Source organism: Anguilla anguilla, chromosome 16 (genome assembly GCF_013347855.1).
Source record: "Anguilla anguilla isolate fAngAng1 chromosome 16, fAngAng1.pri, whole genome shotgun sequence".
In the NCBI taxonomy this organism is placed as follows: domain Eukaryota; kingdom Metazoa; phylum Chordata; class Actinopteri; order Anguilliformes; family Anguillidae; genus Anguilla; species Anguilla anguilla.
Window position 1 is genome coordinate 29,704,262 of NC_049216.1, and position 27,382 is coordinate 29,731,643.

The 27,382-nt window shown below is 46.5% G+C and overlaps 2 protein-coding genes across 3 annotated transcripts in view; one reads left to right on the forward strand and one right to left on the reverse strand.

Annotated features, from left to right (window-relative positions):
- Window positions 1-23,023, reverse strand: part of ankrd27 (ankyrin repeat domain 27 (VPS9 domain)) — a 42,287-nt gene extending 19,264 nt beyond the window's left edge. Inside the window, exons 1-14 of the mRNA XM_035395210.1 lie at window positions 22,882-23,023; window positions 13,077-13,199; window positions 8,898-9,008; window positions 8,386-8,542; window positions 7,913-8,067; window positions 6,496-6,555; window positions 6,330-6,383; window positions 5,646-5,711; window positions 5,468-5,544; window positions 4,926-5,047; window positions 3,422-3,500; window positions 3,165-3,297; window positions 1,366-1,458; window positions 270-394 (exon numbers count right to left, since the gene is read on the reverse strand). Coding sequence (XP_035251101.1) covers window positions 270-394; window positions 1,366-1,458; window positions 3,165-3,297; window positions 3,422-3,500; window positions 4,926-5,047; window positions 5,468-5,544; window positions 5,646-5,711; window positions 6,330-6,383; window positions 6,496-6,555; window positions 7,913-8,067; window positions 8,386-8,542; window positions 8,898-9,008; window positions 13,077-13,178 — 1,334 coding nt within the window. The 5' untranslated portion in view covers window positions 13,179-13,199; window positions 22,882-23,023. The remainder of the gene's footprint in view (window positions 1-269; window positions 395-1,365; window positions 1,459-3,164; window positions 3,298-3,421; window positions 3,501-4,925; window positions 5,048-5,467; window positions 5,545-5,645; window positions 5,712-6,329; window positions 6,384-6,495; window positions 6,556-7,912; window positions 8,068-8,385; window positions 8,543-8,897; window positions 9,009-13,076; window positions 13,200-22,881) is intronic.
- LOC118214922 (regulator of G-protein signaling 9-binding protein) lies at window positions 21,609-26,164 on the forward strand. Of its 2 annotated transcripts, none has more exons than XM_035395214.1 (2): window positions 21,609-21,683; window positions 23,883-26,164. In XM_035395214.1, exon 2 carries the CDS (start codon window positions 23,909-23,911, stop codon window positions 24,635-24,637), a length of 729 nt encoding a protein of 242 aa, XP_035251105.1. In that variant the 5' UTR covers window positions 21,609-21,683; window positions 23,883-23,908; the 3' UTR covers window positions 24,638-26,164. The 2 variants fall into 2 exon arrangements, with proteins under 2 accessions (XP_035251105.1, XP_035251104.1); XM_035395213.1 differs by lacking the exon at window positions 21,609-21,683 and adding an exon at window positions 23,208-23,250.
- Window positions 26,165-27,382: the final 1,218 nt, after the last annotated feature.

A 27,382-nucleotide genomic window follows, 5' to 3' on the forward strand; every position in this document is an offset into this window, starting at 1 on the left:
ACAGAGCCAGAGGCTAACAGACAGTCTCCCTAAAACACAAGCTGCTCAGCCAGCACACAGACAGTGCTGAGGTCTGGACTGACCACTCGCTACATACACCAGGCATCCAAACCCTAATCTACTCCCAATATGGGGGTTTTAGGCTGGTAAAGATGAAGTTATGATAGAAAGTGAGCAGAGGGCGTGAGGGCGGGATGTGGGCGTGAGGGCGGGATGTGGGCGTGAGGGCGGGGTGTGGGCGTGAGGGCAGGGTGTGGGCGGAGTCGTACCCAGACAGGTGGCGCTCGCACTGGTCGCAGGAGCACAGCGGGTGGCAGAGCTGAGCTCCGTCCTCCTCGCTCTCACCCTCACTCAGCAACCGCCGCACCTCCGCTTCGCTTCCGTTAGCGATGTGCTGCAAACACACACACACACACACACACACACACACACATACACAGGCACACACACACGCACGCAAACACACACACACACATGCACATACACACGCACGCACACACACACGCATGCATGCATGCAAACACACACACACATGAACGCGAACACACACACACACACGTGTGCACGCACACAAACACAAGATTGCAATATTTTAAGGATACATTTACGATTTTCAAGAATTCATTTTTAGCATTAGTTATATTGGGCTTACATTTGTAAGGCAGCCTGCAGTTTGAGGTGCATTACGTAAAAAGTATTTTGTGCGTGCAAAGGTGCTCACTTCACTGACTGACAGCTTCTGGTAGTGTAACTCATTTGCAAACAGCCAGCTGCCCAGATAGTGTACTGATAGTGTAACCAACTATCAGCACACTGTCATTTCAAGACTTAGTGACATCACACTAGGGAGTCCACAAGAAATATATTTCACTCACTGTAATTTTTATTTTATCTAGGTAATTTCCCTGCCTTTTCATACAGTGGAATACTTGAGTACTGTCCATTATTTTTATCCTGGATTATTTCAGGATTCTAAAGCATTTTGAAAAAAAACTGTGGAAACCAAAGTATTATGTGAACAGATAATAAAAAGATAATACATATGTACAGATGCATATGTACACTACTTACAGCCATCTCCCTTTAGAGAAATGCAAGCAGTGGAAATAGGAGATTAGCGGACGCTAAAGTCTGTGTGATACAGAGGTCCCACAGCCACTCCTGCGCTGAGTGCAGAGTCTGTTATGGGACACATCGGCCTTCCCAGCTGCTGCAAGGCTTGGGCTGCAGAGTGACGCAGGTGTGAAGCTTACGGGCTAATCCCCGAGAGCCCGGGGACTGGAGGTTCTGCCGGGGGGACGCGGCGTCGGTGCCCCGCGCGGGGGCCGTGCCCGCCGTACCCGCGGCACACGCGCCCAGGCTCACCTCAAACAGGCGGTCGATGGGCGTGGCAGCGCTCTGAGAGAGCAGGTTCATCTTCTGCCGGAGGGCCACCTTGTCATTCAGCTCCCCGGACCCCTGAGGAAGCGCACGTCCAGACACACACAAGCACACGCACACGCACACACACACAAGAACACGCACACAAGAACACGCACACACACACACACACACACACACAAGAACACGCACACACACACACACACGCACACACACACGCACACACACACACAAACGCACACACACACACAAGAACACACACACACACACACACACACACAAGAACACGCACACACACACACAAGAACACACACACACACACACACACACACGCAAGCACACACACACAAAAAACGGCTCAGGCTGGGAGAAGGGCTGGAGGAAACGCACTGAGGTAAAGGGCCAACTGAAGCAGCGTGTCTTCTGACACCAAAGTGAAGGTGTCAGAAGCGGAGGTTACCGTCCACAAAAGAGCCGTCTGTGTCCAAAGGGCTCACAGATGTAGGCCCTCCTGAGACGCACACAGAGAGAGCAGTGTCCTGAGAGGCCACACTAAGCCTCCCGTGGCACTGAAAAAAACGAACCCTTCCCTCCCTTTACCTCACAGAGTCTTGAGGTTTTAACGCCATAATGACTGTGACCCTGCGTATCTCTAGATCTCGTGGCGTTCGCTCACCGTGTGAAACGGTGCAAGTTTTTTTTTTTTGTGAGCTGCTTTGACTAAACACATCCGCCGAACGGCCGAAGGGTAAACGGTAAAGTGTAAACGGTAAAGCCGCCGCAGACGAACTGGGCGCGCGCCCGCCTGGCTGGCAGATGGCCGACTGGCACGGGCTGAGCCTGGCTCGGTGAGGAGGGGGAGGGCGGCGGCCCCGTGGTGCCAGTCAGGCTCACAGCCGGCTGTCAGGAACGGCGGGGGGGGGGGGATGATGCCGGGTAGAGCCTGCCCGTATCCTCTCCCCATATCCACGCAATCCCCCCCGAGTTATCCCAGGACTTCCGGGATATTAAAGTGCAGGCCTAATCTGATGAAAGCAGAAACGGCCGCAGCGCTGGGATAGGAATGGCGCTCCTCGTGCCTTCTGAGCTCTATCGATCCCGATGGCTCACGGCGAGACGGACGGACGAGATCAGTCTCTGACCGGCTAGCGCATCGCCCGCGCGGCTCCCCGCATCGAGCGAAATCTGACCCCACGGCACCAGATCACCCACAATTCCTAGCAGCACGGAGCGAGGCTCCTAAGACCCGACGAGGAGAAACGGTGTTCAGACGTTCACTACCTGGCTCCCAAATGTGACCCAACTGTTGTGCAAGACAGGGACTGTAAATCAAACGCAGAGCGGCTGAAATATTGTCCTGCCATCTTGCGCAATAAACTATTCCGTCTGGAGCAAAAGCACATCACAGCCCATAATATCACTACATCACCACACTGGCTCAAAAGGGTTTTTTAAAAATTTTTTCATTCCCTCTGAAAACTATTTATTGTGAACTGCTGGTTGACCAGTTTTTTTGGCAAATCAGCTCTACATAAAATAAACATTAATTTACTGATTATTTAACTAATTTTATTACAAATTTTACCCATAATGCCATGCATTGCAGTCAGATGTAAGAGAGTCGACTGGAACTCGGTCCACAAGTGTCAGTTATGCTGTTAAAATTGGCACACTGGCGATGTGGTCTCTTTCACCACATTAACACTGGTTACAGCACATTCCCCCGTTTCCTCTGTTTTATCAGCGGTTCAGTGGATGGAGCGCGGCAGCCAATAGGAGCTCACCGTGGCACCTGGGCTGAGGTTCCCCTGGCTGATGTACGCTACAGCAGCTTCAAACGACGTCAGGCAGTAGCTCAGGTCATCCTTGGCCGAGTTACAGAAGCGGAAGTTCTTGACGTAACTGAGGTTGGCCATCCTTCAAGGTCAGCAATGAGGGGAAAAAACTGTTACGTTTTAAAAATACTTTGTTCAAATGTTACAGAAGGCAGGCAGGACAGTAGATACAAACCGCCTTGTCGGCAGCTGCGCGTTCAGCTCACCAGTTGGGTATTTCCGTTTTCACCAACAAATACAGGAGGACAGAGAGAAGATCGTCCGCACACATGGCCTCTATGTTAACTATGGAAAAAAGAGAAAGAAAGGAGGTACATTTTTTAAAATTCCAGAAATAAATTGTTTTCAATCGTGTTGAAAACGTCCAGAACAGCAGACGCTCAGCACACAGCTCAGCTGAGTAACAGGCGGAATGTGGGGCGGCAGTGTAGTATAATGGGTAAGGAGTTGGTCTTGTAACCTAAAGGTCACAGGTTTAATTCCCAAGGTAGGACACTGCCGTTGTACCCTTGAGCGAGGTACTTAACCTGCACTGCTTCAGTATATATGCGCCTGTATAAATGGATGCAATGTAAAAGTTGTGCGAGTCTCCCTGGATAAGAGCCTCTGCTAAATGCCTGTAATGTACTTGAATGTGCCGGAATGTCAGCAGCTACGGTAATGGTGAGCAGCGTGCCCGGGCCGCTTAACCTCCCCCTCAGGCTCTGACTCAGCTCCCTTTGTTCAGGTCCAAATTGGGAAATTGCCTGTTTGGCAAACACAGATTAGCAGACGGTCCCGACCTCCCCCCTGTACACAGGGGCTATTCTGTGAAAGCGCCAAATGAGTTTGGATTTAAAAAGCAAACTGGACAAACGCATTTCCTGAAACAACTGGGAGATTGTTCCGTGTGTGTGTGTGTGTGTGTGTGCACTGACAGTGGATCTGTTAAATGCGGTACAACTACAGGGTGCACTCCTGTGAGGTACATTTGCAGTGGCGGATCATAGCAGTTTCACCAAATGCTCTACAGTTAGCGGGGTTGATGTCAAATTTTACATTCAGTTAATGAACTGAAAAATCCCCATAGAATGTAATGTCAATTTTTTAATTCATTAATAGAATTTCTGCTCATTTCCTGAACTGACTGATCGGGAATGGAATTGCCTCCAACCTTGACAGTTAAAGATTTCCGTCACCCACACACACAGTCACACACGCGTGCGCACACACACATACGCGCAGTAAGGGAGGGTGAGATGGTGGGAGTCATTGAGGGGGGGTAGGACTGTGGGACTCAGTGAGGGGGGGTGGGACAGAGGGACTCAGTAAGGGGGGGTGGGACAGAGGGACTCAGTAAGGGGGGGTGGGTCAGTGGGACTCAGTGGGGTGGGTGGGACGGAGGGACTCAGTGAGGGGGGGTGGGACAGAGGGACTCAGTGAGACTCAGTAAGGGGGGGTGGGTCAGTGGGACTCAGTGGGGGGGGGGGGGTGGGACGGAGGGACTCAGTGAGACTCAGTGAGGGGCGGTGGGACAGAGGGACTCAGTGAGGGGGGGTGGGACAGAGGGACTCAGTGAGACTCAGTAAGGGGGGGTGGGACAGAGGGACTCAGTGAGACTCAGTGAGGGGGGGTGGGACAGAGGGACTCAGTGAGACTCAGTGAGGGGCGGTGGGACAGAGGGACTCAGTGAGACTCAGTGAGGGAGGGGGGTGGGACGGTGAGACTCACCGGTGCGGCTGGGGGACTGCATTATGGTGAGGGCCACCTTGCGCAGACACAGCAGCTTCTGCTGGGGGGAGGCGCAGCGGTTCAGCTGACTGAGCTCCCTCTTCGCCCGCGGGATGTTAATGCTGCCCAGCACAGAGAAACATTCACAGACAGGTCAGTACGGTCTGTACACGCTCACACATACAGCACAGGGAAACATTCACAGACAGGTCAGTACGGTCTGTACGTGCACGAGTACAGCACCGGGAAACACATTCACAGACAGGTCAGTACGGTCTGTACACGCACGGGTACAGTACCGGGAAACACATTCACAGACAGGTCAGTACGGTCTGTACATGTGAACACACACATAGCTGTTCACAAGAAACATTTCAGAGGCTTTTATGCTCAGCTTATTAGCAACAAACGGCTCCACCATCCACAGTCACATTTTTAAACTAAACACCATTGAGAATAAACACAAATGGACGCTGTTACCAGCAGAGACAGAATAACTAAAAAGCCAAAGAGGAATGTTTTTCCATTTGAAATCTCCTCACCTGAATTCAGATTTAACACCCAAGTCTTTCTGCTGCAGGTCCTGCAGACTTCTGGTGATTTTATTGAAAGCTGCATCCTGCAAAGAAAATAAAAAAAACATTATTTTAAAAAATCAAAGACATTTCTCCTCGTAATTCCTTTTTTTTTTAAATCATGTCATATAGAGGTATTGTGTACCTGACTTGCTTCAATAGTTCCCACGTACTTAAAGATGTAATCATGGATACCATGATGTATGTACATCTAGAGGGGTGGGGGGGAGAAGGAAGACAACACATTTGATTAAAAACCAACACTTACATTTCAATGTCCTCAATCAAGTGTGCGTGAGTTTCAGGAGCATTTGTGTGGCACCAGAGCTCATACACTTGCAGTAAGACACAGATATAAATGACATACGCATGACATACGTTCAGATTCTGGGCCCTCTATTGAGACTGAAACACATTTTCTTGAGCAGGAGCACACCATCTTGTTTGAGAATATCGGTGCTCAGACTTGGTACCAAACTAGATCCATAGTTCTTTATGCCTATGGATAAACTGCCATCAAGCGTGACAGTAATCTGATTATTTAAGCAGGGGTTTGGCACACTAAGACTAAAAGTAAAGGCTTGTGGAATGAATAGCAAAGGGCTGCAGTAAACATCATCTACATCCGTGCGTTCACGGCACAAAACTGACACGTCACACATCATGTGGTCAGCATTCAAAGCAGACAGTGTATTGGCTAATATGCTGCAGATCTGAACGAGGTAGGATGTCAAGCCTTGGTCTTAAACTGCCGAATCCAAAGACATCTGCAGATATTTATATGACCAAAGAGAGCTTCAGGTGACAAGGTGATTCAATCTATTCTCACCTCCACAGCTTGCTTGAGAAGGGCCATTTGTAACTCCTGCTTGGCCAGTACTTTCTGAAACGCAAAAACACAATATGCCCCGCATTTAAACCCATAATCCGCGGCAGGAGGCACTACGGCAAGCCGCCTGGGACAAACAGAGCCGAGGGCCAACGACAGAACTTACCAGACGGGAGTCTCTCAGCAAGCACTGAAGACATTTTGTGTAAAGTGCATTCACAGAGTCCTGAGGAAGAGGAGGATAGAAGGCACACGTCAGACAGGAAACCGACAGAACTCCAGGAAGCGCAGCCCCACGCAATGGGAGAAAGGAAGGCATTAAGCAGAGCCTGCCATAAAACTATTCCTCCAAACTGCAATAAATAGCATTTCCCAAAAGATCTGATTCGTCAAAGCAGACCTCTGAGCCCCCAGGAAACGAGAATCTACCTGAAACAGGAAGTTCAATAAAAAGTGAAAATGCCTCGGACTCAAACCGAACACTTTTTACACGTTTCACATTCAGCTAACCTCAGGGGTCCGTGTGTCCCACCGTTTATACTCTCCTTCAGCAGCGAGGCGAGCGTACCCCCCCCCGCCCCACTCAGCACACTGTGCCTTCAGCTCTCACACATCTTAATTCAGCCACTAAACAGACCGCCTCCTGTAATTGACTTTTTCATGCTTTTAAAAAAAAAATAATTCACTTAAGTTAACTTATAAGGATTTCCACTGAAGAGTAAATGCTTATGCGTGTAGGGAAAAGGCCCTGAGAATGACTCACTCCCACAGAGCTGCAGAGACCCCGTGCCTCGCATTCCAGCCTCCCTGTTCATTTGTCCAATGACTAAGCGCTTAATTTAACAACTCCCCCAGGTCACATACTGCTGTGAATTAACTACCGCACAACTGGCCGAATTAGAGCTCTTTAAATCCCGAGCTCCGAGCAGCAGAGATCAAACCACCGCTACCGGGTAACAGCACACCGAACTGATGCAAAGCGACGCGACTGCAAATAACACAAATTACACCACTCTCAGACTAGACTCACTTCTTAGGCTCTTAGTGAGAACGGCGCATTCAGAAGATCCTTTCAGTGCCTGAGTAGAAGGCAAGGGATACAGAACTCAAAGCTAATGAAAGAGCAAAGGTCATCTGCCAGCAGCAATGAATTTCTTATGATTAAATCAATCCTATTATTCCAACTGCAGACACTATTGAGCTCATAAGGAGAGGAGACATCCAATGGTCTATTATAAGGGACACCGCTCTACCCCAGTAAAAGTACTTGAACGGCAACTTCAGAATGGAAAAAAAACATATTTTAAAAGGTAAAGTTTCAGTTGCCAGCAAATGGCTCTATGCTCTATATGGCTCTATACTCCATTCGGCACTGTGTATGTTTGCGTAAGTATTTGCATGAACAAGTGTGTTCTCAGGTATTAAAGCATACGTGGGTGTGTTTGCATGCTTGTGTATATAATCATTAGCGTGTGTGTGCACGTTTGTACTGTGTGTGTGTTAATGTGTGTGCGTGTGGCTGCCTGCATATGCATGTATGCGTACATGTGTGCGTGTTACCATGGCGACAAGGACATGCTTACGATGTGGTGCCGCAGTCCCTTCCTCTCCTGCTCCTTGAAGGAGTGTCGGAAGGTCAAAATGAACTTGTCCAGTTTTTCGGCATGGCGGCCAAGGAACTCCTTGACGTCGTCCACATTCTTCAAGCAATACGGCGCGGGCGTGGGGACCTCCTCCACTGGGGGGGGGGGGGGGGGGCAATAAAAATATCAGTCATTCTAACGTCCCGGGACACTCTCACATCACCAACACCAAATCACCAAACATCCCCCAAAGGGCCAGGCAACAGCCAGCACACTTAAACCGGCCTCAGGAGTACCAGGCTAGGGGTCCCTCTGAGTACCAGTTTATCTGCTGTAGTGCCTCATGGGCAAGACAAGAGAGGACTGCTGACTGTAACAGTGTTCGTACCCGGCTTCATACCGTAAGATCGCGCACTTCTAACACAACTCAAACACCCCGCGGCCCTGTTTCGGCTGGAGCCGAGCGGCATTACCCAGGCTCTGCTCGGTTTCGATGGGCCGCGCGATGCACAGGATGCTGTAGCTCTGCTCCTTCTCGTTGTAGAAGGTCTCCTCAAACAGGACGGGCACCGCGGCGGGGGCCTGGAAGCCCGCCCCCAGCTTCACCAGGCCGTCCTGAATGGCTATCTCCTGCAGCACACAACACACACACACACAGAGCACACGTCAACTGCAGCTTCAAAATGCTAGTCTGGCTATCCCTTACAGTGCACAACACACACACACACAGTGCAAACGTCAACTGGAGGTTTCAAATGCTAGTCTGGCTATCTACTACAGCACACAACACACACAGTGAACATTTCAACTGCAGCATTCAAATGCTAGTCTGACCATCTCCTGCAGCACACACAACACACACACAGAGCACACATCAGCTTTCAAATGCTAGTCTGAAAATCACAGTGGTCCATGCTAGAGTCTTATAGCTCAGGCAGAAATGCTGAAGGTAAATGAAGAGAAAGACAGCGACGCTCAGCTCTACCTTCCCATCCAGGGTCTGGTATCCCCCGTCCACAGGCTGCAGTATGTAGCCCTCAAACTGGGCTGGGGAGTAGGTGCTGACGGACAGACTCCCACTGCATGGAACCAGCACCTGCGGCGGGACCCGGGGGCACAGATTAAACAGGGGTGAGGGCCGGGACATTACAGCTGGGCAGCCATGCAGAAAAAGCTTTGGCGGAATGTGAGATCTGATAATGCTGTCAGGAATCCCTTATTCTGGACTAGTTTGATCTTCCCAAAGTCAGCGTGCTCTGATGTCAGCTGAGCATATCTTGACATCAAAATCGATATCCTTTTCTTACACACTGACACCAACAGGACCAAGCCATGTTAATCCAGTTATACATCAACAGTGATTGCTTAACAAGTAATTAAGACAGTGGAAATAGCATGACTCTCTGTAACTCAATTTGACTACGGGTAATTCGACTGAGTGAAGAAAAAAAAGAAAAAAGCTTCCCTGGGAGACGAGAGGGAAAAAAAAATCACTCAAACAGCAGAGAGTAGAAACTCTCTGGTGGGAAGAACTCTGGGAAAGATCCAGGACATAAAGGGAGAGCTCATCCTCCACAGGTCAGCCCTGTGTCAAAAGTGAAAGAGAGGCTAACAGGTTGAGCAGATTATATAGCCTGAGGCTTTAAACCATCTGGTAAAATAGACCAGTCATGCCTTGGTTGTTGCAAGCAAAGACATGTGGAACATATCCAAAGGAAACAGATTGGAAATGGTTGCCTCACACAAAGTATTCCTTTGAATGCAAAGACCTTGAATCTGTCACACGGAGGAAATGGTCATACTGACTAATTTCATACATCAGCTTCCTCAAGGGTAAAAAAAAAAAGTAGGAAAACACCACAATATTTTTTGGGACACATAATCAAATGAAACAACTGAAAACATCTAGAAACTACATACAACAACAGGATTGTTTTATTGCCTGAGTCTAACAAGAGAGGCTGTCATTACTGAAGTATAACAAATCCCATTTGGAGAAGAGCTAAACACCTTTTTTCTGGTGGGGAATTCAGAGACGACACAGATGAAGGGGACTTCAAACTTGTTTTCTCAAGCAGATCATTTTACAGTGGTTTCGCAGTTAGTTCCTGCATCACAGGCATATGAAACAGACTGCTACTGCAGTGATTCACACTGGAGAGGGTAAGACTGGCGGTCTGCTAATACAGCTAATTCAGACTGCTAATACCGCTTCTGATGAGCAGGTCAGCGTGGAGGAGGAGGAACGAAAAGGTCCTCTTTCAATAGAGGACCGTGAGACCTCGAGCACAACCCAAAAATCAGCGTCAACCACATTCAAACAATGGTCCAGGTCAGGTTTAGACTTGTGCACCATGATTACAAACACTCCCATGGAGGTAGACGTGTTCCCTCAACCACATAACGCTTCAGAGCTGAAGTGACTGTGGTGGACATGGGCAGACATGGGAGGGGAAGTGGAGCGGCAGATCTGGGCGAATGGAGCCAGGTAGCCATCTGAACTGCAGTTGGGGAGCGGGAGAGGGGGAGAGGTGGAGAGGCAGGCCGTTTACCAGATTAACCACTCAACTGTAGGCTGAGGACAGCAACGGGGCAAAACTGAATTAGGCCCAATGTCCAGTGGAATAGAATCAAGATGAACAGAAATGAAATTGGAAATTGGCATGGCTTCGGGGGCAGGTGTGTACAGAGGGAAGGAGAGGTAAGAGGGGACCATGAGGTTCAGCCAGGCGGGAGTCAGCAGTCTGAATTTAGGGTGGTGCTTTTCGCTCGCTCATACTGTGGATCCCAAAGAGCAAAGCTTCAAAAACCCCCTGAGCCAGACAAACTAAATTACTAACTCCAAGTTTAAATATGACTAACAGAGAGGAAATGTACTCCTTATAAGGCTAGCGTTTAACTGAGACATCCCTCTCGTGAGCAAAGGTAACGGTTCGTTTCAGATTGAGTGATTTTAAAAAATAACTTGTTACTGAACTTAAATTAATTGAAATATACCGAGACGCTTTGAATACCAATTAAACAGAACAGAATTTCTGGCGATTTTGACTTAAACTGATTAGACTGCTCTGACACACATTTCTCTGTCAATTAAGTAAGATTTTCACATCAACCCTAGCATGTTCATCTTCTTAAATGATGTTCTAGAGCAAAAAAAGCACATTCCAATTATAAAGCACACCTCTCGTTTTTTAAGGGAATATTTAAAAGATTAGACAATATCATTATCTGATAGTATCGTATGACAATTAACCACCGTTTGGATTCTTCACGCATTCAGACACTTGACAACAATATGTGAACAGCACCCGCCCACCCTGCGAAGTTTCAAAAAGCAACCGTCAGAAATATTCGATAGGGAAATCCCCTCAAAAAAAAAAAAGACGTCCTTTCACTTCCCTAAATTAGAGCTCTTTTGGCTTCTCGAAATGCAGAAGGGACACACTATTAAACCGCACAATGAAAACACTGGACTGAAAACTGAAAACTGCAGACTGCTGAACCGCCATGCCAAGAAAACGAGAAGCGAGCGTCTGAAAGTAGCTGGATTACGTGAACACAGGTAACAGTTCTGTCCTGGATCTGAACCACCTGCTTGTTTTTTATGGTACAGCCTGTTTGTCCTGGATCTGAACCACCTGCTTGTTTTTTTATGGTACAGCCTGTCTGTGCTGAATCTGAACCACCTGCTTGTTTTTTATGGTACAGCCTGTCTGTGCTGGATCTGAACCACCTGCTTGTTTTTTTTTATGGTACAGCCTGTCTGTGCTGAATCTGAACCACCCGCAGGTTTACAGCACAGTTTGTCTGTCCTCGATCTGAACCGTCTGTGTGTTTTCATGGAACAGCCCTGTCTGTCCTCAAACTCTTGGGCTTCCCTTGCTTCCTATTTGCTTAGAACACTGAGAAAAAAATTCCCTAAAGCCCAAGCTGTCACACAGGGCAGAAGTATTACCAGTTTAATTTTTAACGTATGATATATATATTTTTAATCCAACTGTCTGACAGGCCCTCATAATCCTTCAGATGATATCCAAGGTGGTAAATTGCTGGTAAAACATTTTTCATTATTGAAAAGAGAAAGTAGAAATTGCAGACAATGTATCTACTGTCTGGTGCACAACGTGAGACAGCTGTGCATGGATGTGTTCTGAAATTTCACCACGATACCAATGCAAGTGGCCAGGGTCTAATTTCATTGAAATAAACAAATAACCAGGTTTGTGCCTGTTCCACTTCAGAAAACAACAAAAAAACAAACCACTCACCAAGAACAGCGACAGTAGCTATGCTTCATCACAAAAGAACACAAAGCAATAAGAAAACAAGGAAAAGCACAATGAAACCAAACAAAAAAAAGAGCGTGCATACGAGCGAACACTTAAATGGCCCTTGATAAACCCAGGAAGCCACGCGGTGCTGTAATTAGGCTGAGGAGTGCGACTGGAGTGGCACATTGTGTCTTAAAGGTTAGATGCAGGAGCTCATTAATGCGCTGCTGAAGAACAGAGTGTGGGCCGTACTCTCCTTCAACGGGGGGGGGGGGGAGTAAACAAGGCCCAGCAGGGGGGGAGGGGGGGCACAGGTCGAAAGGCTCCTGCTGGCCACCGCTATACCCACCCCCCCCCGACGCTGTCCCGCCCTGTTATATAGGCTCCAATGGGTCATGGCCCAGACCCCAACGCATTACAATTTACAATGCCCATTACCCATTAAAGCCTGCAAGGTGGCCATTTAAAAAACGGCTAACAGCTTAACAGGTTTGTGCTGTTGCTGCTGAGGGCTGGTTTGGCCGTCTGGAAACCAAAGAGCAAGGGAGACATATTCCTGTGCTCCACTCCCCTCCACTACACTGCAGGATTTACAGGCCTAGAGCCTGGTCACCCACTGATCTTGGTCCACTCAGCAGTGGCCTTCAGACTCCTTGTTCCTCAACAGCACATTGAACATTGAAAATGTCCTCTCAATGTCTCTATTTCGGCAACTTTTAAAAAAAACCCAACCCTCCTTTCTTCATCTCGCAGGTCCTGAGCCATGGACCTTGTCGGTGGCACTGCACATCTCTAGCTCTTGTGCTGTTTGCTCACCCTGTGAGAGCTACCCTTGTGTCTGAGTGACTGAGCAGTGTATGGCGGTGGGGTCCCAGCCGCAGGGAGACACTCACAATGCCGTGGAGCTCCGCCACTCTGCTGCATAGGTCCGGCCGCTGCTTCTCCAAGGCCAGGTAGAAAGGGTTCTTCAGGATGTTCTCATCATACACAGCCATATGGAACAGGGACTCTGGCTCCTGCAACAGTGAACACAAGCACAACAAAGAGATTTGAATGATGAGAAAGGTCAGAGGTCAAACACCGTGCTAAGGACCAGTCTATATAGTCGCAGCTGACCTCATCACCAGACGATTTAGAAACATTTGCTGTCATTTAAAAGCTACAATAGACACGCTTCCCAGTCACTTCGGACCAGCGATGGAAAGACACTGCTGACATCATCAGCTCAGGCGAGCCACGGATCAGACTGTTGTTTTCCTTCAAGCCATGGAAAACAAGCGGGCCCTTGTTACAGTCCCAGCTACCCAAACCAGCTGCTCCTCAGCTGAGCCAATTAACTTCCCCAGACGCGAAATTAGCATAGCCGGTTTACGGCAGCATTTCAGCCCAAGAACTGGGACACGCCCTTCAAAACGCACTGAAACATCACATTAAATCAGCGTTCCCTCCAAAAACAAACCTGTATGCATGTCAACGGATGAAATGAGTGTTCAGGCCAGGTTGACCGCAGAGAACAGTGGGCTTACCTTTCCAAAATATTAAGATACCATAAGATTCCCTGTGCTTTACAGTTCCGAGCACAGGGAATAAAGCAGATGCCCACGGGTGCCCGTGTGCGTCCAGCCAAATGCTTTAGGCCCATTGGGCGTCATGCAAGAGCAGGGCACTGAGGGCCGTGCAGAACAACGGCGTGTGAAACAGAGACAATCAGTCAGTCGAAAGGTCGGCATTAAAAGCTGTGGACAGCAAGCAGATGAGCTCAGAAGTGTTTCAGGCCCAACTTCTCAAGAAACGTGCTATATTTAGCCCCCCGACTGCTTCCCAGTACTGGCGTAGAGCAAAGCAGCACTTTGAGTCTGTTTGCGCAATGGGAAAATACCTTCATAGCAGAGGGATGTCGCAGAGACAACAGAACATGTTCCTGGGCATGGGTATGCCCTGCCCTCTCTCTCTCTCTCTCTCTCTCTTCTCTTTCACTCACGCTCTCTCCTCTCTCTTTCTTTCTGTCCCACTCTTTCAAACAGAGTAAACGCACACGAGCACTGCGGATTCGCCATTTAATCGTCATCCCACCGGGAATTCCTACACCCGTGACTTGATGAAGCCAGCCTTACATCCGTTAAACCAAGAGTACAAACCCGGTTATTCTCAGGGGAATAAGAGACATCATTACACAGGCTTCTGTAGAGTACGGTACTGCAAAAAAAAAAAAAAAAAAAAGACTGCCTGGAGTTTGATAAAATCAAATGCCATATGATGTATGCCAGGAGATAACGAACTGTTGTGGAATCCCTTCATAAACTGGAACTGTCCAGAATGGGCCCAAAGCCCAGAGGAGACGGGTCACCCGAGGACACCCTGTCAGGACTGATCAGACACGCTGAGTGCAATCGTTGACTGAGAAAGCGACCTTTCCGTGTCCCAGAGGAAGACGGTCACTGGGAAGCACTCCGGGCCCAGTGAACTCTGTGCAAACCGTACGCACGGTAAAACAGCCTGCATCTCCCTGGACCGCAGTTCTTCACAGCACCATTGACTGGCCCCCTTAGCAGCCTCTGATTGGATTTAACTTCCTGACATTTGAACTTTTAAAAGGAAATGAGATGGACCTTTCACCTGCCAGTGGCTCAGCCAGCTTGCTCTACTGTCTCCTGTCAATCATGAACGTATGAGGGCAAGGCCTAAAGCTGTGGATGTGACATCACTGGATGGGCGCTTGTTACAATGCAACTAACTATCCCGATAAAGGCCAGGCATATCAATATCCAAAAATGCACAAAAAAAATTCTGCTTGGTCTCTAAACCTAGAGACAACATTTGAATTATAAGAGACAAAAATTAATAAGCACACTGATATTACAGTCACGGCCAGGTCCAAGTTTGGCAATTTTCAAATGGAACATAACAGAAGCTTCTTCGTTTTACTAAGAAATCTGCACAGAAACCGGCATGATGAAATAGCACATTATCTTTTAAAAATGTCCTATGGTCTTTTTCTTCTCATTATCCATGAGTTTCTTTCTACTGTTTTTCAAGATACATTTTATGGCTCTACATATAAGGATAGCCTGAGATTCCTGCACAAGATGAGCTCATCATTTAGGTAGTGCTTCGGCCTGTAGCTGGTGTAGCTTGTCAGTCTCATAATCTTCGAGGGTACAATGGCCCTGACCAGACTGATTCTTTGAAGCACAATAAGTTCGCCCAACTACTGCATAATGTGGTTTGCTAATAAACCAACAGTCCGCTACTTCTTTTGATGAATCATGACGTGGTGCCTCCAACTGGAGGAGGAAATTTCAGCCATCTGAACAAGAGCAAAATGCTGGCTCAAACTTGCTACAACAAATCATTTTGTCATATCAATACCAGACATGGCAAATTTGTTTTGGATTCAAATACTTTTCTATGCTTTACTGATCTTGTCTGGTGTATCAGAACCAATGAAATACTCTCAAAAAGTGCAATCCCCGCCTTCTGGTCATACTGGCAGGCTCAATTACACCAGGAAAGATCAAGAGAGCACAGAAAAGTATTTGAATCCAAAACAAATACGTATTTGACCCAGGTCTGATCAACAACACCAATCAATCTCACCCTTTATCTCTGTATCTCCCCATCTCTGGAGCACCTGTGGTTTGGAATAAGAAAACCCCCAATGTCAGAAAAGGACACGAGGCTGTGAGATACAGCGCAGCCAAATGAAACACAGATGGCAGGAAAAGCCTACAGCAGGTGATGCTGTGCAGCAGAGGTTTACCGGAGACCTCCCGTTAGCCGCAGCCCATTAGCAGAGCACTTCAGGTGCTGGGTCATTAGGTTCCATCCGCTTCAATAATGCAGAAAGAGCAATCAAACAAGCGCGGCGGTGCGCGGCCCGCTTTCCACTGCTCAGCACCGCGGGAGCCAGGCGAACAAACGCACGAGCCTCACCCGCAGGTTCACTGTCACTGCATACAAACATACGCGCACGCACGCACGCACGCACGCACGCACGCACGCACGCACACACGCACACGCGCATGCATGCACACACACACAAACGCACGAGCCTCAGCCGCAGGTTCACTGTCACCGCATCCAAACACGCGCACGCACGCACGCACGCACGCACACGCACGCACGCACACACACGCACGCACACACATAAACGCACACACACACGCGCACGCACACACACGCACGCACACACACGCGCATGCACACACCAACGCACGAGCCTCATCCGCAGGTTCACTGTCACTGCATACAAACACGCGCACGCACATATGCACGCACGTACGCGCACACACACACGCAGACACAGACACACACATGCACACACGCACAAACGCACAAGCCTCATCTGCAGGTTCACTGTCACTGCATCCAAACACGTGCACGCACATATGCACGCACGCACCCACCCACACACATGCAGACATATAGGCTACACAGACACACACATGCACGCACACACGCACAAGCCTCATCTGCAGGTTTACTGTCACTGCATGCAAACACGCAGCACAGACGGTGTGTTCGCGCGCACGCACACGCACAGGCACAGGCGCACGCGCACGCGCACACACATTCACCCTCACAGAAAAACACAGGCCGACACATGCGCAAACACAGTCACGATCTGTCAAAGAGCCATCCATAAACCATTTCGCACAGCACTGACGTTTTAATGGTCAGTACCTAATCGCTTTTTCAAGCTCAATACGCCTCGTATTTCAAGCTCACCAGAGCATAAAGGCCTCACAAGGCTTATAGCAGGACTGTGTCAGAGGCGTCCTCTCTCTCTCTGTCTCTCTCTATGTCTCTCTCCCTCCCCCCCATTTTTTCAAAGACAATTATTTTTCACAGATTGATTATTTTGCCTTTCAGAGGCCTGTAAGTGAAGCATTATTCCACGTAGAGCGGGCAGCAGCAGCAGGCCCATAACAGCTTGTGTCCTTCCCCCATGAGGACCTACTTCAGCACTGGGCTGAATCTCAGAGCTCCTCACCACAGCTCCTTTCTGAAGCTCCTTACTGAAGCTCCTTACCACAGCGCTGGCAGGATGAGAAACGTTCTTTTCTATGGCGCTCGTCTTCACATAACATTTTTAAAAATGAGAAAAGTTCTGAGGAATGTCACTAATAAATACATTACACCACTTAACTGTGTTTTCAAATAGTTTTTCCAAAAGGAGAATGAACCTCGAGGTTTCTCCCATCATGAACGTGCATTAGTGCACACACACATGCACACAAGTGCATATACACACACACACACACACACACACACAGTCTCATGTCCACAGCGATGCTTCAGCAGGAAGAGGCACAGAGCCCCATCAGCGGTTCACTCACTTGCCCACGCTGCTGCTGCTGCTGCTGCTTACGGAAAAGCCTCGAAGGCCAGCGGAGGGCGAGAAGGCCGATGAGGAAGGACAGCACAGCCATGGCAACCGCAGGGCAGAGGGACGAGCTCGACCGGCGCCCGGAGCAGGGAGCGACGCCGCCGGACTGGGAGAGAACCCTCACAACATCCTCAGCTCCCCCACCGAAACCCTGAGGAATGCGTCATGTGACCCCCGGGTGGGGTGGAGGAGAGACCTCACACTCATGACTCGCAGGGGTGTGATCGACCCCCCCGGGCCAAATTCCGGGGGAAGCGGCGGCCTGCTTCTATCCCAGCTGGCCAGCAGGCCACGGCCAACGACGCACAACGGCGAACCCGCTTTCAGCGCCGAGTCAATTATTCAGGAGGTCCGCAGGTTCACGCTCCGCTCCTCATCATAAATAACGCACGTTACGTAACTACTCCCGTGTTCCACACACCATCCTCGGTCACCTCCTCTGACTTTCCCGCCCGTTACACAACTCACCGGACGGCTGCAGAGCTTCGCCCGCTGAAACTGGGGATCTTTTTTAATAAAATGGCTTCTGCCGGGATTTAGTCCAGCTCATATTCACTCTCACCATCTACGGAGGATCTCATAATGTACCGACTGGCAAGGCAAAAGCATTTTCTTTTTGTAAATAAACTATACTGTACATGGAAAAGCATTGCCTATTGGCTCTGAATAATGCGGCGGGGTTTATACTAATGGATTTGCATGATTTAAAGCACTTATCACATTTTCTCTAATGATTGCACGGTCCCTATGAATAGCACCAGTGTAATAATAGAAAAAGCAGCAACACTCTCCCGTTACAACTCCTCTTCAATGGCTAAATATTCATATCTCATTATCAGACGCAATTACTCCGTTCGTTCAAAGAAGTGCAAATGAGCCTGAGCTCTCCAGCAACAAGTGCCTGAAATACCCCGTCGCTTCACTAAAAACACTTCAGCATCGAACACGTGTCCATCTATTACTGCCTCAGACAACATGCCTTCTACCCCGGCCTGGCGGAGCCAATGCAAATCAGTTTGGAGAACAGAAACTAGGCCTGGACGCATCTGAACGCACAACAGTGCAGACACACAAACCGCAACAGCACAGCCAACCACGCAGAGGAACAGATTTAAAATTTAGCTTACCGCATCATTCTTGTCTATCTATCTATCTATCTATCCATCCATCCATCCATCCATCCATCCATCCATCCATCCATCCATCATCCATCTATCATCCATCCATCTTTCCATCCATCCATCCATCATCTCAGTGAGATTAAGAATGTCTTTTCTCTTTTCCCAGAGAAATCTGGCCAAGACAGGCAACAGCACAAATAAAACCACAGCCATACAAACAGAACATTAAAACAACAGTTGACTATAATCAAAACACAACAATGTAGAAAGGCAAGTTGTCCAATAAACAGGAGTAAAAAGGCCAATTAAAACAATGACAGCCTAGTGAGACAGCCTTCATTTATTTTTCCAATTTGCATTTAAATACATTTTAATGGGATTAAATCTGTAAATTTTAGTCTGTAAGTCCTTCTGCAGCACATTCCCAGCAGAAGGTGCAGAATACACAAACGCCTCTTTTCTGATCATTGGGAACCAGAAGCATAAAACACCAGGAGCATAAAACAAGGGGTCCAATACTTTTCTGCATAACAAAATACACGAGTAAGACAGGAGTAGGCCAAGAATTGCCTAATATATCATATATATATAAAAATTCACCAATGAGTGAGCCTGAGGGAGGCAAGAACAGGCCAACCTACCTGAGTACATAAGCCACAGTGGGGAGAGGAGGCTTTTTGCAATTTGCAATAAACCTCAGGTAGGCACGGTAAGCCGTGTCAATCATATGAAGACACTGAGCCGAAGTATGCCTTTTGAAAAGCCTTGTTATCATGAGATGCTTTTCACAATATAAAATAGGAATTCAGGGATCTTTGTCACCAGCCCAGGGTGTCTGTCGTAGATAGTGCAGCATTTCTTCAAACAGGAAGCCAGCGTGAAGCTTGTGACACGACCGCTGGCCTCTCTGTGTTCACAGACAGAGAGGTGGGCTGTGTGAAAGGTGAGGTCAGCGAAGAGCGGTGGGCTGTGTGAAAGGTTGAACAAAACCGGGGGTCTATAGTTAGAACAGGAACACGATTTCTCACGTCGCTTCAAAGAGCGGAGGCTGCCGCAGACCTGACCGGCCAGCGTACACCTGGCGAAGCCCCGCCTTCACGCTGGCTTCAGGTCCCCACCGCTGTCAAAGACCCCACGACCAATCAGCAGCGTGCAATCAGCACTGGGCTGTCCAGTCTGGCTCTCTGATTCGTCTTCGCTGATTTGTCCACTTGCAGAATGTTCACAAATGTGGTAGCGAGAGTGCAGCAGAATAAGTACACATGTTCAGTTGTCAATCAAAATTATTGCAATCACAGGGCAGTGGTCGACAAGAGCTAGCCATACCATCAAAATGTAGCCGATATAAATTTATAATGTTGTTTCGTTTAAATGGACAGTACCATACAACACAATCTTAATTTCTAAATCAATAAGCTGTGTCTTTCAAAAACAATGTAATGGTCCACTCCTGCTAGCCCTTAAAAGCATTTACTAAATGCACTCAGGATGTGTCTTTTCATTTGTAATAGAACATTTCAGCTGCATTACTGGTTGCTGCAGCACTATACCTCAGTAAATCAAGACTGCAGCTAGGCTATATGCTTACCAAATTTAATATATCAAACCAAATCCAACTTAAATCTAAACCTAACTCACCAGCAATATTTTTCTGAATAGGCATCAGGGCTCTGTGATTATGGCCAGAGGCTTACGGATTTAAATCCAATATCTAATTGAATCCCTGACCAAGGCACCAAGGCTAAACAGCTCCAATAAGTCCAAAGATGTTATGCTGTAGAATACCTGAGCAAACATTGCAGGGCTGAGTAAATTAATAACATTAAATAATGACCTTTGGCTTGATATTTTAATTAAATACTTAAAAGAGGTTTTAGTTTAAACATTTCCACAATGAGTTGCATCACCATAGCCAAAATACAGCAGTTCTATGAGGCACTCACAGACATATTCAAGTGCCTAGTTTTTCCACCCAGTTGCAATGGGAGAGGGGAGTCAGGTGTCAGACTAATCTCTCATACTTTCATCAGGCACATTCAGACTCATCCACATTGTGATTCAGACAGGTTTCCATGGTGATTATACTCTACATTGATCTTTTTTCACAGCTGCGGTTTCCATCACACACTGCAGCTACTAGCAAGACAAATAAGCATCAGCAAGTAGAACCGAATGTCCCTGCATTCACTACAAATCTTTTTGCAAAGGGGCTGAATACATGCATGAAATCTCATTCATCCCCCATTACGCACTCACACAAGTCATTAAGGGCTGAAAGGTCTGTGCCTGCTAGCTCACATGGGTGGGCTTTCTCAAAGGGCTATCATGTACTGAAGAATAATCTAATAACTGATTAAATGAGTTTTTCGAAAGCAAATACTGCTTCACCATCTCATGTGAGGCTATAAGAAGCCGGGGATGGTTCAATGGAACATACAGTCACCTCCGTGTTGATCAAGTTTATTGCCGCCTAAGTGACCACGTCAGACTAAGCATCACGTGATCAGGCAGGAAATTCCCATAAACTTTTTAGCTGCGACCGCAGCTCTATAGCTTTGTCTGTAGGTCGGTCGGTCCACAAAAGTGTCCCATCCCGTAGCGGCCACAGTTTTCGCCCCAGGTGGCTGAAATTTTGGCATGGAGGTTGGTCATTACTGAAGGTAGAGCTGAGTAACTTTCAGGCCGACTGACCAAGAGGGGGCGTGGCGATGGGCGTGGCCTATCCCAAAAAGGTGCCCGAATGGATTCACAGATTTGCACAAGATTTTGAGGAAAGGTTGGTCATGAGCCAAAGAAGAGGTAACGTGTTTGTGTGAGGGTGTGTGCGTGGATGCATGCACACATGGATGCATACGCGTGTGCGGTCGCAGCTATTGCGGATTCGCGCCTGTTACACAAGATTTTTCCCCCAACTTTTCCAGTAATACAAGGGAAAAGATGCCCTTGAATAGACGGGGATTCATCAACGGACATTTGAACAGCAAAGAAAGGTATTTTCAAACAATTTCAAAACCAATTTAGAGGAAACCAGACCATTACAACCTGAACACTGATATTTTTATGTAAACGTCACAATATTTCGGACTACAAAAGTTCACAAAAATCGATATGTTTAGAGGCATCACAGCTCAATTTAATCAATTCATGTCGGATAGCTTGATTCTAAAACTTTAAAGGGACTGAACTGTACTAACATATTTTCGGCAAAGCAATGGATGTAGCATTAAGCCTGTTTTCGACATGCAACAGGTTTACTTGACAGGGGCTGCAAATAAATTAAACGACTGTCCTATTCTCAATTTGTGCATGAATAACACCAAAAGTTTAAATCATCAGTTGATGGAAATGAACGAATCAACCAACTAGCAACTACGTGGCAGATAATGAACGTGCTTTTAACCACAGTCGATCTGAGCTCATTGCTCTTGCCTGTGTGACTGGAGTTCACGAATAATTTCATAGCTAGTTAACCTTAGATACGGCATCTTAAGGATCACAAAGGCTCGCTTTATGCAGATTTCAGTTGCACCATTTTGCTAGATAGCGTACCAATGCTCAAATCGGAATATGGACTACTGTTTGCTTTGCATTTTGCACTGCCATTGTTTTAGACTATTTTTCACGGAAAATCTAGCTAACATTAGCTATTCGCATAGAAAACCGCCCTACTCCTCCTTTTATATTACCGTTAAGCCAAAGACACCCACGCTGTACGTGATTATTTTACAGAAAGCTAGTCAGCCAGCAAACTATATCTTGCAAACTAATATGACAACACATCCGTCACCGCTATCCGGAAAACAGCTGCTAAGTTGACATTAGCTAGACTAGCTAGGAGGACACCAGTCGTAAAACCACATCAAGTACCAATAGCAATGATCTTTAGTTTTCAACTGGTAGCTAACTGGTTCGTTACTTAAGTACGACAGCACGCATTTTAATTCAAACGATATAAATTTGTAACAGCCGCTAACATGTGATAGCTAGGGCGGACACAGTGGAGTCAGTAGAACCACTAGACTACTAGCTTGCTAACTGTTAGCCAGCAGGCGACAAGTTGTTATTGGCCAGCCTGTCAGCTTGCCTACAGCAAACGTTACCGCTCGAACTGGCAAAACAGTAGCTCAAATGAACAGAACAAAACTATAACATTTTTAATACAGAGTAACCTGTTACAGATTGACTTACCTATTTTGCTATACACGCCAGGTAGTCATTGCAAAATTTCCACTTCCAAACTGAACTCAAACAAACGCTATCCCTAATCCTCCGTCAGCACTACAGGTCAGTCTAACTTGATTTCAAAAGAACTGCTTCGTTTGTGATTGAAGTACGTTTAACCAATAGTGTTTAAAATATGAGTCTGAGGGAATGAGACAAACCAATCAGAGTTGCGTTACTCCGGGTCCTCGCAACATCAAAGGTAACATTTCAGCTTGTCGCTGATTGGTTCTTTCCTGTTACGCGTGCATGTGACAGCTCAGGGCGCTTTGAGGTATTTAAACCCCGACAGTGATGCTGCTGAAGTGGACAGCTCCCTTGCTGGAAATTTTCGAGGTAGATGGCAGCATCATTCCCATCTCTCAGGTGTTATTTGTTCAACAGATAGCGGCTAACAAATTCTGTTTGTCTATAAACGGTGGAGAGAACACATCTTTATGTTTCAGAATTGGACTCATTTTCGAGATTAAAAAGATTTTTTGCTTTTAACTTCCGTGAACCTAGACTACCGAGCTAGCTACCTAGCTAACATGCCATTTAGAGTTTCTAGTCAGCCGAGTTTGGAATAGATTGCTGAAAACACCTGTTACTACATCTGCACGTAGAGAGCTAAAGTAAATGTAAACAACTAAACATTTTCTACGACTGCAGATCTAATCTGATCTATATTGGGTTTCATTTATTTGCTTGAACGGTTGAACGGACACTGGTAACCTCGACTACGAAAGCTACAAATAAAGCCGATCACTGGGATTTTTTTTTTTACTTCAAAGCCTGGGTGCTGTCTGCTAAACATACAGGCAACACGGATGGAAAGGAATTTGCTATGGCTAGATCGTTGGGTGAATCTAAATGGCTGCTTTCTTTCCGTGGAATCTAAACCAGTCTAGTAACACTGCTATTTTATAAGACATCTGGTTGTTTTATTTCTCTTGCGTTTCGTTTTACTATCTTTCCATCTTTGGCAGAAGGAAGATACGCATTTTGGTTAAACATGGGGAAAGAGGAATGCAAAACGATGCTGGATGCTCTTAACAAAGTAACCGCCTGCTATAGACATCTGGTCATTACTCTCGGGAGCACCTCGGATTCGCAGAATCTGCGGGAAGAGCTGAAGAAGACTCGCAAAAAAGCCCAGGAACTGGCCACGGCTAACAGGACGAAACTGACGGCTCTGCTGAAAGACAAGACGATAAGCAAAGACGACCGAACCGAATACGAGCGGCTATGGGTGTTGTTCTCAAGCAGCATGGAGCTGTTGGATGTAGACATGAAAAGGTCTTTGGAAATCGGTCAGGATTTCCCATTAAAGGTTCCCACGAGACACCTTATACAGACGGGGATGACTGGCAGTACCACCACCGTAGCCGCCAGAGCCATGAGCGTACAGAATATGAAGTACGAGGCGGATAGCAACATCGACACCGCGGATCTGAAGGAGCTGCAAACCGAGATCACCCAGGTTGGCCAGATGATGGAGGAAATGGAGATGAAAGTCCAGGTCGCACCGTGGGCAGTAGAAGCCAAGCAGGAGGCAGGAGCTGAGTTGAAGTCAACAGTTAGCGTTGGAAATTCGTCCGTTGGGGTAATTTCCATTTGCGAGGAGGAGCCCAAAGATGTTGACGGTGAGCCTGGCCTCATGAAAGTTTTCGCAGGGATCATTTTCACAGTTATCGTGCTCATCGCGGGCATCCTAGCATATTGCGTGATTAACCTTTCTTGAACTATATAAACACACGAGCTATGTGAAGTTCGTCCTGGTGGGACACCAGTAGTAAATTGATGATCTCAAGAGATCAATTTTGTGAAGAACAAGAAAAATGAAAAAGCAACCCTCTTGCGACAAGTCCTTGGGTGTTATCGGAATCAGCGCACCTGTGTCGGGTTTCTTTGGATTTAAGGATAATTGTAAAATACATTTGTTCAGAACTAGCGGAGACTAGAAAGCCGAGAGAACAAGCAAGCATACCATGCCTCGCATGTACAGAATGTCATCAACTTTCATGCAGGTAGTATTGCATTTGTAGTGTAATATTGTGTGTCAAAGTGATGCCATTATGAAATAAAAGTGTTGTGAGGGACCGCTGTTAATGGTTAAAACAAAGTAAATAGTGCACAATCCTGAAAGGGGTTAGACCAAATAGGCTACATGCTCTTTGTACAAAATCCCAGATAATTCGATATAGACTACGTTAGCGCTGGTTCATCTTAACACGTGGTCCTGTGCAAGTGGAAAATTAGTGTTCTCACTTGCTAGTTTACCTTCTTTGTTAGGGGTAGCCTATCAAAAAGGAAATAATTGTCATGCATTGTGATGCATTTCTTTGTCACTGTACGAACTTGAAATTAGTTATGTCACAGCTGTTATCCATAACTAACACATATTTACGAATGTTACAGACCAAATTATTCTCAGATTTTTTTTTTATGACAAACTTGACATTTTACAAGTATTACAGTAACTGTTTACGCCGGGATGTGTCCTCGCAAATATGACTGCGTGCATAGTATTGATATGGAAGTTGTACACCACGTTTGTGCTCATGAACGGATGAGATGCAGATGATTTGTACACAATATAGCCCACACTTTTATGACTGTGTTCATAGTGTATATACAATGAATTATATTTATTATACAAATAAACAAATGTATAATGACAAATGAAAACATTAAGTTTGTTTTTGAGCAAACCTGAACCTTTGATAACGCGAACAATGTAGGCTAAGCCTAAATAGGCTATGTGCTACTGCAATCATAGCCTACGTGTTGTCGTTCCCAGCGTTTAACTGCCGGATGAAAAAATAAACACGTAATTACTATTTCAGCTGCTAGAGCGTAAGCATTCATTAGGCCTGGAGGCCCAAGGCTTCAGACGTTAACGGGTACAGAAATTTGATGCAGGAAAAGATGCATACTGTGAACTTTTGTCCGTCAGGACAATTTGTCCATTTTTATAGTTGTAAATTTAACGATTCTTCTGATGATTGAACCCATTTAACTTTGTTAAAAAGGGACAGTGCACAAAACAACATAGCAGTAATAGCAGATTTAGCAGTTCAATTAATGTACAACTGTACTCTTTATACATAGACAATCATGAAAAAAGTTTTATTTCAGATGCTGTCTGAAGCACTGCATTGCAGCACTGCAGATTTCTACTTCTTAAGGTGTATTTTTGCATATTGCACAGGCGGTGTTGTGTTTGCACTCTCAATATCCCCTTTGAATAAAAGTTCATCATTTAGGACTGAGGCCTCAAAATGCTTTGCTTCTTAATGCGATTATGCTCTAGTCTTAAATCCTATTCAAATATGACTCAGAGATAGACGCCACGTTTTAAGTGGCTTCCTGTGTAGGAAGAGTGCAAGAACGAGCGTCAGGCTGGAAGCAGATGTAGAGAGGAGAAAGTGCGATTACAGGATTATGAAGGAGACAAGTAAGGCAACCACAAAGCACAGGAGCCAAAGGGTCATGAGGTGGATTATCAGGTGGACGCCAATCGGCTCGTCTCCTTCAAAAGACTCAAGTGACCTGAGGAAAATCTGTTCAATGCATTTAAAAGGTTTGACACTGAAAAGCTGATTTCAACCAATTGGCAATGTATCGCTTTTTGCCTTGCCTTAAGTGCTCACATGGAGCCACTTCAAATATACCTGGGACATGCAGAGCAGAAATGTTGATCTGTCTGAAAGTATGGTCTATGTGGAGTAACTTTCACCCCTCATGCCACCTATAAGATATGGCTGAAGCAAAGGTGACTAAATGCAATTGGTAGCTTGCTGCAAAGTGCAATCAGAAAATTGGTGATGTGTCTTCACACCAATTCACATGTTCAGAATCCAAAACCGTCCTCTTCTACAGTGCATTCCGTCTCTGTGTACTGGGATCTCTGCACCTATGTAGGTTTTAAATTATGTATGATTGATTAATTCATCCCTGGCTGCATTTTGTGGCCATAAAAATCCACCCAGCTGGTTGTTTAATGATCGGATACCCTTCTCTGAGTGGTCTGTCAAGGCCTCCCCCCAAATGAAAAGGAAACTCAAATAAATGTCATTACATATACTCAAGGTTTTACCATTTTCTCTGGCAATTTTCAGACTTCTAAAGTTGAGCTTTGAGTATTAATGTCCCCCTGCTGTACCACACTTTAAACGTCTGCAGTTCACTGTCATCAGTCAGTCTCGTGCTGAAACTACAATCCCTGACACACCCTGTATAATTCAATGTGACACCCTTGCATACATTCATCATCCGTACAATCCCTTCCATAATTGTTTTAGAATGTCCATCTAATAATATACAGCTAGCAACTGCTAGAATTTAGCAAACCAAAAAAAAAAAAAAAAAGGTTGGAGACCCACATGCATATACGGAGCAGCAAGCCATTTCCAATGACTTGGCCCAGAAGAACTGCCACACCTGACACATTCATCTCACAGGTACACATCCAGTCAGACTATAT